The 12,898-nt window shown below is 37.8% G+C and overlaps 1 protein-coding gene across 1 annotated transcript; it reads right to left on the bottom strand.

Moving 5' to 3' along the window:
* Nucleotides 1-1,746: 1,746 nt before the first annotated feature.
* On the bottom strand, nt 1,747-11,607 carry LOC112145456 (phosphatidylinositol 5-phosphate 4-kinase type-2 gamma). The gene is made up of 10 exons (XM_024270693.2): nt 11,249-11,607; nt 11,075-11,172; nt 9,691-9,787; nt 8,373-8,522; nt 7,171-7,317; nt 6,984-7,022; nt 2,499-2,612; nt 2,179-2,425; nt 2,004-2,107; nt 1,747-1,882 (listed from the first exon to the last, which is right to left on the bottom strand). The coding sequence occupies exons 1-10, from the start codon at nt 11,396-11,398 to the stop codon at nt 1,802-1,804; spliced, it is 1,227 nt and encodes a 408-aa protein (XP_024126461.1). The 5' UTR covers nt 11,399-11,607; the 3' UTR covers nt 1,747-1,801.
* Between the last annotated feature and the right edge of the window lie 1,291 nt (nt 11,608-12,898).

Raw genomic sequence — 12,898 nt, 5'->3', positions numbered from 1 at the left:
TGGTCGTTGGTTCAACGAAAAATGGAATGGAATGGTTATGTCAGGAGTCAGAGCTCAGTCTCTCCCTCTGGTCGCCAGCAGGAGCCATCTCCAGAGTACTGACAACACTACATCTCCTGACAACCCCAGTGCAAACTCCCAAGATGACACTCAGCTGTCTCTCATTTGCCTAACACCCACAGGACACTTAAGCAGTGACAGAGACTCACTCAGTGCGAAGTATTGTCTGTGCCACCCTGCCATGACCGAGCGTTTCATTCTGGACCGGATCTTCTATGTAGCTGACCCTGCTTCAAGCAATGTCTGCCTGTCTGAACTGATCTAGCTTTATGGACTTTGAGCTGTGCTTAGTTCCTGTCTGAACTAATAAACCTGCTGCACATGGAAACAGCTGTCTGCCTGTTTGTGACAGGTTAGGGCGGAGCTCCTGTTGTCACCCAATGAAACCTGTTAACTGGCGGAAGGTCATTGTGACAAATGAAAGCACCAAACCAGCACCAACATTTACAAACAATACATTTTTTGCCTTTCAGTGTATGTGAATCAGAAAAAACATTCCTGCAACAAACACCGTGGTCTGATTGGCACTTCAGCTACAAACGTTTCTTTCCATCCTTGGCGATATCACGTTTCAGTGAGCTCCATTGTTGTTGATAGCTTCACTATAGTATCATCCCATCTGTGCGGGGTAATTCTTGGTTTGTAACTCTTACAATACATTTTGTGAGTAACTTTGTGTACTTGAAATTGTGTATTCACATGTACAAAAATTACGAATTTCAAAAAATACAATTTACCAACACATTCTCATCCCTAAGTCGTCACATATTGACGTTTGGTTAAGGACCCCTCCGCGTCTTAAATGGGCGTTTAGGGCGTCCCCAATTTGTCATTTTCTGACGTGCTGGCTGTTCATAAAATCAAGGGCCTGCAACCCTCGGGACATGGTACCAGTTCCCAAACCCTGTACCCTAACCCTAACTCGGCACTGGATGTGGTACCAGACCCAAACCTGTACCAGATGCAACACTGGATTCAGACTGGTACCAGATGCAGTACTGGGCATGAACTGGGTCCAGACGCGAACCAGTACCAGGTTAGGGTACCAGCGCACTCTGTATTCTGGTACTGGACCGGTTCCGGTTCTCAACCCGGAGGTTGGGGACACGTGATGTAATCAGCAAGTCAAAAAACGAAGAGTTGGGGTCCTTAACCAAACGTCAATATGTGACGAGTTGGGAGTTTGTATGTGTTAAATTTACACACAACTTAAAACTTCAACAACTTAAACTTAACTACACACACAAATCTTTAAAAAAGAAATCACCAATCACCCGTTACAGACCAAACCGCATTTACACACAAATCTGATTTTGAGACTCTTTTCACTTCATTTTCTAAGACTTCACACTAACAATACAGACATGTATGATGAAAATCTGCAGATCTAATATGCTGTATTTTTACTTCTGCTCCGTTTTACCTTCACACAGTCAGGTATTAACCCTGGTGCTTCAAAACCTTTATTGTTTCTGCTTTAATTTCTTTGTACTCAAGGTTGCTGGATTTCTGCCCAATTTAGACTATTTAATAATTCATTTTACTTAGATAAAAAACAATCATATCTGGCAAAAGTCTGCTTCAATCCTTAAGGAGCAAACACAAAAACAAGAACATTTTATCCTTTATGCAGATCTTTTAGTCAAAACATTAAGTCATCACACAGAAAATAAAGGAAAAAAGTGCTCCTGTTTTGAGGCGTTAAATCTTTATTTGGGTTCTCTCATGTTTACTCTTCCGTTTAAGCAAAGATCTTAGAGAAGAAGTCTCTGAAACGCTTGGCGTACTGCTCAGGATGAACTGTTGAGATTTCAGCTCCCGCCTTTCAAAGAAAAACAGAAAAATGATTGATTACACACAGGTAAGCGTAACATGAAAGCAGTATGGAAGAGGGAAGAGTCGCTGCGCTAAGCAAACCCTTTTAGGGGGGACTGATCTCTCACCCCCTGTTTGACGGCCCTGGCGGCGTGAGCAGCTTTCTTCTTGGCATCATACTGCGTTAGCACATCAATCAGACCCATGAAATACACCTCCCTCCGCGGTGCACCTGCAAAGGCGTAGTTTAAAGGAAACTGATCGGCACAGCGCGATCTTACACTTTAAACTTCCGGCATTCACCTTCTGCGCTCTGAATGGCGTACACATCCACGTACGGGTCAAATTCTCCAGGACCCAGCGGTTTGAGGGAGTTCATGTAACCTGGGATACCTTCAGGGGAGGTGGAGCATGGAGGCCCCAGGCCATTTTCACCCTCTTCCTCCTCGTCGCCAGATGAATCCATGTCCTCCTCTTCCCTCTCTGCTCTCTCGACATCATGGATACCCAGCAGTAGGCTGTAGTCCATGATCCTCATACGGACTAGGAACTGAACAGGCACACGTTTACGCACCAACCAGGGTGAATCGTGACTCCACACATGAGAAGAAACGTGTTCTCACTTCAATATCACGGTTCAGCTTTTCCATCAGCTTTTCTTTTTCTTCAACGCTCACATGAACCTTTTGAACATTTTTCCTGAAGTCTGCATCTTTGTGACCAGAGAAATCCTTAACCTGGAAAAACACATTCAAGGCTATATCTGTTCAACTGAAAATGGTAAATTAACAAGCAATTTATTACACAAAGATCAATCCAATCCTGTTTTGATCTATTGGAAAAGTGTTCCAAGTGGTCTTTTAATTTAAGCCAAAGTCATAAAACCAACATCTAAGTCATAGACATAAACGAAGAAGTACATGGATCTAGTCGACTACAAGTGGACGCATTGGAATGTGGCAGAGCAGGGGGCTTGTGGCTTATAGTTTATAGTTTTAACATCACAAATACAACCTTTTTCCAACAGCATTTTTTCATCTGCTACTGATTCACAAAATACTTAGAAATTTAGTTTGAAGTTTGATTTTCTTATATATGTCCTAGATTATGGGAGAAATGCCATAAGAACATGACAAAAACACAAAAAACCTGTTGTTTCATCAGATTTTTCTGATGTTTCAATTTTTGTCACATTCTTTTTATTTTGTCAATCTTACCAGGTTCAGGTTAATGATTTGGTTAATTTCTCTCAGCGTATTTCAGACTGGTAAAGTCAGTTGGTCTGGACCGAGTCCGCTTCATTTGGTCCGAATTGAGTCCTGAACACTACCCCAGTCAGCAAAGCAAAGGGGCCCCATGAGGTTTAAAAGTGGATAGAAAATGTGGGCCCCAATTGGGTTTTCGTGGTGACCCCACCTGTGTTTGCCCGCGTTGACGTGAGTGGGCACCCGAGGGCTAGCAGGGTCGCTGCCCAGGATCCTGGTCCCTGAGTAGCAAAACCAATGTGGGCAAACACAGGTGGGGCCACCACAGAGACTGCGGACAACCCAATTGGGGCCCAGATTTTTGGTCAACTTCTAAACCATATGGGGACCACTTGGCCTTGCTGTCTGGGACGTTTGGTCTGTTTTCAAACTGCCTTTCAACCGGATGTTTTTGTTTAAAACTAAAGTTTGCAAACAAAACCACATGACTAGAAATCTCTTCAGTCATTGGCCAGGGCTTACGAGGGCGGGGCAAAGCAATGAGAGAAAGAATAATAGAAGTCCTACACTTTAATCTTTGTCAGAATAATTCACTGATTCAAACTTTATATTTGGCTGAATGATTTTGAAAGTCTCTATTAATGTCAAGTACAACACTTTTTACTGGGTACTCTGGTGCGGTGGTGGCATGCTGCAAAGCGGTTACGGAGGTGACAGCTTTGAAAGGATGCTGATAAGTGTTTATAACGTAGATTTTTAGGAAAAAGTTTGAAAAACAACGTGCATCATGTTAAACGTTATCTTAATGAGCCTGCATTCATCCAAACACAATTCAATGAGTTGCTGTGTCTTACTGTTGCTCTCCTACTCTGTTTACATCCCATAGTGACCTGCTAAGGTGGCCATTTTGGTTCAGTTGTTCTGGTCCGAGCATGAAGCCTTAGAGCGAACCAGAGCTCAGTCCGGTTGGAAACTAACCAAGACCATCTTGAAAAATTGTCATGTACTCAGACTAAAAAATGTGTTCCGGGGAAATTAACTCTGGTTCACTTTAAGTGAACCAAATGTTTCCAGTCTGAATACCCACTTAATGTACGTTTCAGTTCCTCAATGTCAGTTCATCTGCTTTGTCAACAGCTTTGTTGCTCTCCTGGTTTTGTAATATCGAAGTTTATTTTTTTTAGTGATGGGCAGATGAAGCTTCATGAAGCATTGAAGCCTTTCATCCAATTGGTTCACTCCAGAGCAATGCTTCTTGAGGCTTTATTTGCTCTAGTAGGACCATTTACTGGATGTCAAAATATCAGTTGATATGAACTATCTATCTATCTATCTATCTATCTATCTATCTATCTATCTATCTATCTATCTATCTATCTATCTATCTATCTATCTATCTATCTATCTATCTATCTATCTATCTATCCATCTATCTATCTATCTAGAGCCTGATTGATGTGGAAACAGAATAAAATAATGGTAAGTGGGTCAGGCCTGTCTTGGGTTGACTTCAGCAGCTTCCTGTAAAAATGTGCTGCCTTGAAAACATTTCTGGACATCTGAACTTGAAATCCCATTTTGTGGCAAAGCACATAGTTTCCAGTCTGTGCCTGCAGACACTTCAGCTGGCAGAGGTGCAGCCTGCCAGGCTGAGAAGAATGCTCTGAATACTGAATGTGTTCATGCTGTCAGACACACTGTAGAAGCACAGCTGTATCCAATTCCAGCCTCTGAGGTTGTCATTTTCCAGTAAGGAGACAAATACAGCTCAGCCTAGCTTGACTTTTATCATTTTTAGAAATATATTTAGAAAAAGTCTGACTATTTGACTTTTAGGCTGTTGCTGTTGGTATTACCGCAAAATGCTTAAATAAATCCTAAAGACCCACTTCGAGGAAAATTATGTTTTTGGTGTTTTCAATGTGTTTTTGTGGCATTTTTCTGATGATAAAATACCTATATAATGAGAATTTAAGCTTAACATTGCATTTATTTGTTCAAATTTTTATACAATCAGGAACAGATGAAAAAATGTGGGTTGTAGCTGTGACATAGCCTCCTCTCCATTCTCCATTAGAAGACAAATAGATCCATGAACGTCTTTGTTTTCCTCATCTGAGCAGCCATCTAGCTTAGAACTGTGTGGCTGGATAGCTCTGATGTTGCTCGCCATTTTTGTTGCACAGGTAATGTTAGGTTGGGGTTGTGAGGGGCTGTTAGCAAGAGAGCGTGTAAACAAATGGGTGATGGGAAGTGGGGGTGGGGTCACTCCACAACTCAAAAGCAAATTTCGAACAATCTACTCTGCAGAAGCTGTCTTTGAAAACAACAGATTTTTTTTTAGCGAAAAACAGAATAATTACAGTTAAAAGACCACATGAAATGATTTTAAAATGGATAAAAAGATAATCCAAGTGGAACTTAAACTGATTTTACTGATGTAAGTCATCAAATAATACTCTTGGAGAACATCTAATGTAGCTTTTCTTCACTATGCATGCTTGAGCTTGTAAGTTCACTTGTATGTTTTATCACAAAGCCTCTCTTCTGGAGACTCAAGTATGAGGATGGCAAACATGTATTATTTAAACACACATTAATCAGTCAGGCTGCGCATCTGCTACTCGTGCTCATCTGTCTTATACAAGTCCCGCTTTCCAAAAGAAGTCCTCTTTCTGTACCAGAAAGCCTTTTTAGTGGTAAGGGGAAATGCTTCAGCAGCTCAAGTTGATCTTTAAAAAGCGTTTTTGATCATTTATTTTTGGAAGCAACAACACTTAAGCTCTAAAGAAACAACTTTTTTATCCTCTCTGCAGGCTGACCATCTCCTTTATTAGCCATGATTAGTGCTGCCACAAACGATTATTTTCATAGTCGACTAATCACCGATTATTTTTCCAATTAGTCGACTAATCGGGTTGTGTGCAAACTGGATGTAAAGCACTAATTTTAACCATCATTAGCTTTAAACAAACTAAAAACTAGATATATACCATTACGTGTGATAATGCTAGTGTGAATGCTGTAAGCTTAATTTGGCCGCTGAAGATGCTAGTGCTGATGGCTGAAATCGTTGAAGGTAATAGCTGAAAACGCTGAGCTGATAGCCAGCTAAAATTAAGCTAGTTAAATGCCAAATTAGCCTAAAAAACTGAAAAAACTGAATTGGACAAAACAGCTAGCATGCAGCTGAAATATTAGCTAAAATCCAAATTAGTATAAAAAGAAAAAAAAATCCTAAATTTGCCAAAATAGCTAGCATGTGGCTGAAATATTAGCTAAACTCCAAATTAGCATGAAAACAAAAAAAGATTAAATTAGTCAAAATAGTTAGCATGCAGCTGAAATATTAGCTAAACTCCAAATTAGCACAAAAAAACAAAAAAAATCCTAAATTTGCCAAAATAGCTAGCATGCGGCTGAAATATTAGCTAAACTCCAAATTAGCATGAAAACAAACAAACAAAAAAAAGATTAAATTAGTCAAAATAGTTAGCATGCAGCTGAAATATTAGCTACACTCCAAACTAGCATAAAAAAACAAGAAAATCCAAAATTGGCCAAACTAGCTAGCATGCCGCTGAAATAGTTGCTAAACTCCAAATTAGCCTAAAAAACTGAAAAAATCCAAAATTTGCCAAAATTGCTAGCATGCCGCTGAAATATGAGCTAAACTCCAAAGTACCCTAAAAAAACCTTAATAAATGCCAAAATAGTCCAAAAAGCTATCAGAGTGCCATTATAACTTTTTAACTTTACTACACTCTGACTCCATGTAATAAAAAGTAACGACTAATTGACTATTAAATTTGTCGTCGACTATTTTAATAGTCGATTAGTCATTGATTAGTCGAATAATCGTGGCGCTCCAGCCATGAAAGCCTTCATTTTCAGCTGGCTCACCTTCTCTTTGAAACTTGCTTCACGAGACAGCACAGAGCCCTGAGGAAGGAGGACACAGTTACCATTCAGCAAAAGGATTATTATGAGCTAATAGTCAATGCGGTGAAAAATAGTTCTTAAAATAGGCCAAAGCAATCACTTCTTATGAACAAGACATGCATTGGATCCTCATTAAAGAGGATGTTACCTTCAGCTCGTACTTCCTGTGCGTGTGCAGTCTGTGGCTGAACATGTTTCTCATCACCAGCAGGTAGGTGTCCTCACTCTCCACAGTCACTCTGTACATGGCCAAGAACTGGGGGAGCAGCGTGCTGCCATGACAGGTGACGATGTACTGGAAGGAGATGAAAGGTCCTCACAGCTGCATGAAGGGATGCAGGAAAACGCTCCTCTGGCACAGGATCAGCACTTAATGAGATCTCTTAAGCCTGTCTTTTTGATGCATTTTTAATACCTGTTTAAAAATGTGTATTTTTGTTTTTAATGATGAACAATAGAATTAGGTTGTCATTTAGTGGTTCAATCTGGCTGAATCAAATTGACACAGACGTCCCATGAGAAAAATAATTGTGTGGGTGTAGTCCATCTACGGTAATCATTTATTCATTGAATACATCTTCTCCACTCAGAATGAGCTACGATCATGGAGACTAACTCCATTTCTTAAATCTGTTTGAGTTTTTTTGAGGTACAGAAGGTGAACTTTGGGGTTGAAATCCACACAAGAGTCAAACATTTCCAGCAAAAAAGCATTTTCAAGGTTTTTATTAACACCTAAGGCGTCGCCAGTGACGCTTAAACACAAAATCTTTAATATAGTGTAACTTTTCAACCGTTAACATGATCATTCCAGTAGAATCTACTGGAATGATCATATTAAAGATTAAACGTTACAGTAAATCAAAGAACATAAACACTGGAGTGTTAAAGGGTTAAAGTACTTTTTTTGTTTAAATTTAATTTTTTTAAATTTACAATCTGGTTTTTGTTAAATGCTAAATTGTGTTGGCTGACAGCTGATTTTAAAAGTCATTAAATTTCTGTCTTTTTTTCTGTAGAAACTGTGAAATCCACAACTGTGTCTTTTTGTGCCATAAATTATTCTTCTCTAATAATTCATTTGTGGAAACCTTATCTCTGTTCAAGGTCATTATTTCTGGAGAGGAAAAAAAAACAGTTTGAAAGTCTAATATTCATCTTCCAGCTTTGTTGCTCAAAGTATTGTGCATTTGCCATGGCAACTGAGCTTAGAATAATAAGAGGATTTTACCTCCTCTTGTGCAAAAAGGAGAGTAAAACATGCAGGTTCAGGAGTATTTCATTAGTGAAAAAGAACATGTTTTTTAACAGGATTTCAGCGATAAAGACACAAACGTGGGTCAGATTTACCTGGTGATACTCAGAGAGGATGCTGTGCATTTCCTCCACCTCCTCCGAGGAAATTTCTTTAATCACTAATGTGTGGTCGTATGACGTGAGCATCAGTCCCACGCTTTTCCTGTCCTCATCTTTGAGCGGTGCACTGCGGGCCAAAGAGACCTGTGAGGATGACGGGGTAACATCGTTAGGAAACAAAAGAGTAGACAAAATACTTTTACTTCTGACACATTAAATACATTCATTATGAGACTTTTAACATCTTTATGATTGAAAAGCTTAAATTTATTAACTAAACACACACACAAAATGCACAAAATAATTAAGCTGAAATAATCTACATTTACAAAATAACATTTAATTAAGCAATTTTTAGTGAAAATAAATGCTTTTAGGAGTTTTTTACAGCACCATCAATTTGACTTTTACTTGAATTATTATTGATCCTATTTTAAACCAGTCCTCACACCCAAATACTTTGAGTTGTTTTTTTGTAACCTGTTTACCATTTATTTATTAATACCAGCAGAATGTTATGTGAAAACTGCATTAGGATGTTGTATCTGTACCAGCCAGAATATAGACTCCCATCCACAAGTCATAGGTGAGTTTGAGCTATGGCCGCTCTGCAGAAACAGCACAAGTTTTGGGGATTTTGACTAAAAACGTCACAATCATAATTAAAAGACCCACTGGAAAACACTGAAAATGGATTAAAAGATTATCTGAAAGAGTCTTTAAGCACAGTTAACAAAACACGCTTCCAACACAATTAACCATGTTAAAATACTCTAAATCTCAAAGACTGAGACAAACTTTCTGTTTGTAGTGAATGTAAATCAGAGGTGATTACAGCACACTAAAAATCTAAAAAAAAAATCTATGTACAGTTTTATTATTCTTTTTTTTTTCAAAATCAGAAAAAAACTGAATTTGAGAATAATAGGTTTTACATCTGATATATAGCTTAGACTGTAACTCACTAGATTTTCCCCAACATACTTGACTTTTATGATATTTTTCTACTCATCAAGTAATAATTCTTTGATGTTACTCCTTTTTGAGTACAGCTTCTGAATATTCTACCTGCTTAAGCAAATACCATGCAGTTAACAAACACAACCACTTTCTCTTTCAGCTTTTTTCCTTCTCTGAAGTCATTTGAATGATTCTGTGTTTGAAAGTTCTTAATCCCCCTAATTGTGTGCTAAGCAAATCCATGTGACGTGGACATTAGAGCAGCAGGCTGCAGGTCCCCCTCATGCAAAAGAGAAGCAAAGATATGCAAATGTAGACGGAAGCACACATCAATAAAATAGGCTTGGTTTACCTGGTAGTCCTGATCCTCGATGCCAAAGCGCTCCCGCAGGTTTCTGAACACCTGTGGACAGTACTCTTTGAACTTGAACTGCCCAGGTAGATTCTCTCTGAAGGAAAAAGCAGTAACACTTCAGATGAGGTGCACCAAAACATTAAATATAATGTTGACAACGATTGGTAATATATTTTTTTAACTTGTAAGGAATTTATTCATGTGGCCTTTGTAGACAATGGTCCCTTTAGATGTTATAAATCTTACTAAGTATGTTAATAAACCTTATTTTGCATATTGTGCTAATAAATGTCTTACTAACACATTATAATCATCATCATTAGTGATACACTAAAAACTCCATAATAAAAAATAACCCAGTTTGGGTTGTTTTCAGTTCATATCTGAGACTAATAAGAAACACTTTTTTCTGAGTTATTCTTAACTTTGGAAAAAAAAAGTTAAAATGAAGCCTTTATAACTAAAAAAATTACTATTGGTCCAAAAAGTGACAAAAAAATGTGATCTGCACATTCATAACCCAAGAATTGAGTTGAAGAAATAACCCAAGTGTTTTAAGAGTGTAATATATATATTTTAAGAGGGTAATAATTTTAAAATATGCAAAACTATAGATAAAATAAATCAGTAGGGGTGGGATTATATTTTTGTTTCTTCCCACTCATTTTAAATATATAAATCAAACTCTACTTGACTTTAGTTAATGATCACTATATTTAATTAATCAAATGCAATCTAAGTTTCTTTTTGTTTGTTTGTTTTTAATCAGTGCATTTCATTATGAGTTCGACTAATTTGTGTGATTTTTTTTATATTGTCTAAAATTAATGCTAGAAATGAATCAATAAATCAAATAAAATACTAATAATTTGCTTCCTCTTCTAGTAACACATTTGTCCAGCATGATCTCAGGAAAACATTTGATTGTTCCTTCAGGTTTTCATAAAGTGTTTGAGCGACCTGGATTCCTGTATGGATTAAGGGATTATAGGAAGCCGCCCAGTTTAACTCAATCTGCGTAGAAAACAATCCTTTTCAAAAGGTATCGACTCTTAACATCCCCTTAATGGTGTTTTTTTGGATTTTTTCCTCCAGTTGAATTGCATCACAAAAACACAAATCAAATCTGAATTTAACACAAAGTACGGTAATTAGAAAAGGGGTAGATTTGGTTTATTTTTAGTGATCCAGGTCCAGCTGACTGATTTTTTTAACCTATATGTTGATATAATCAACTTGGATGAATGAGCATCCTTGTTTATTAGATTCTTATTTTCCCTAAACGTGTTTTCTGTTCTGATAAAAACATGCAAATGAGTAAGAAGTGACAAAGAAATCTCTGCCAGCAGATGCAGGTCTGAGACAGAGCAGAGCAGGGTACTTGTTGAAGAGGTGGTTGATGACTTTGATCTTGGTGCTGGCTTTGAAGTCGTCTGGAAGCAGCATGACGGGTACAGGCACCTGGCTCAGGTCATTAATCTGCGCATGATCAATACGGATAAATAAGTAATGCAGCTTTCTCCACTCGTGAACTCACGCTGACCGGTCCACATACCGAGTGACTGACTCCCCACATGAGCACGCTCAGCACGGGGTCACTGGCTCGGAAAACTTCCACTTTCTGCTGCACGAAGTGCTTCTTCTTGGTTTTCCTTTTGGGCTTCAGTACGCCGAAGGAGATGGAGGGAGCGCCGGGGGAGGACATCGCCCTTGTCCGCTGTTCCTGCTGGTCTGGGCGCAGGATTTGGTCCTGAGTATGCAAAAGAGGGCAGAGGTCCGCCTGCGCGCCCAGCAGCTGAGCCTGGACCACGACCAGGGGCGGACTCAGCGGTTTGGGGGGCCCGAACGAGCAATAACATGGGGCTCTCTGCAGCGGTTCTATTAATAATACGTTTTAAAAATAGTCATGGAACAAAACGTTTACTTATAGTGTTGTCAATTAAAAGGAAAAATTATCGAAATACATTTTTTTTGCCTTTATTCTCATCTTCTGAGGGTTGTGTACGAGGGCCACCATGAAAGAAAAACAAATAGACACAAATATAAGAATAAAGTAATACAATTATGACAAAAGTCAGCATTTTACAAGAAAAAAAACCTGTTTTTGATTAAAAAGTTACATGGATTACTTTTTCAAAATAAAATTTACATTCATAGAAAATTAAATTAACAGTTTAAAAAAAAAGTAAAGCAGATTCAGTGAGATCCTTGAGCAGTGTGGTGGGCATCCCATTTCTCTGAATTGTCTTTGTTGAAACATTTAAAAACCCAAATATGATATTTTATTTTTTTTAAATTGCAATTTTTCTTGTAAAATTACGACTATTTTATTACAATTTGTTGATTTTATTTTGAAAACTTTTAATTTGTTTCACAACTTTGCAACTTTATCCTCACGGATGTTTTTTATTTTTTATAATAATTTTACAACTTTATTCTCTGTTTTTTTTTTCTTTTTTTCTCATAATATTACAACTTTATCCTTGTGACATTTTGACTGTTTTCTTATCAGTTTTTCTTTTCCCTGCACTTTAGGAAATTCTTCTATAAATTTCTTGCTTTCTGTTTTCATTTTTTTCACATTGAAAAACTTTATCTTACCATTTTTTTTCTTTTAAATCTCTTCATCTCTCACTAGCTTGCAGAGTATTCCATTGCTGCAAAAGGGCAGACACAGGAAGAAACACTTGAGCAGTTTGATACCATTTCAATTAATCAAGTTTTTTTAATCACACAGACATTAATATCCAAAGGAAATTATTTTAGACATTTTTTTAGGTATTTATCTCAGGGCCCCCGGGGCAATCCCCTACCTTTACCTAATGGTAAGTCCGTCTCTGACCAGTGTGCGTGGCTCAATCTGCTTTTGGTCCTGGTACGTCGGTCCACCAGCATGACGCACATCACAAAAACACATTCTGATCTCACATAGGTTTGATTTTACCCTAATTAAGGGAAAATCATATAAAAATAGATGTGCAACATACAGTATATCAGCCACATTTCTTGCTTTAGGTTTTACTTCTAACATTTTATTGTGGGGTTTAAAAAGTTTTTAAAAATTTTAGAATTATCTTTAAGAATTACCAAAAAATACATATTTTTTTCCAAAAGAACCAAAGTAACCAGCTTTTCCGTAAACGAAAAGACGATAAAAACTACAGAACTTCTACAATATTTGTATAATCCGAGCATTGAAAGTGAA

This window comes from Oryzias melastigma, linkage group LG5, assembly GCF_002922805.2.
Source record: "Oryzias melastigma strain HK-1 linkage group LG5, ASM292280v2, whole genome shotgun sequence".
Lineage (NCBI taxonomy): Eukaryota > Metazoa > Chordata > Actinopteri > Beloniformes > Adrianichthyidae > Oryzias > Oryzias melastigma.
The sequence above is the reverse complement of the archived record's forward strand: the minus strand, read 5'-3'. Positions and strand labels throughout refer to the sequence as shown.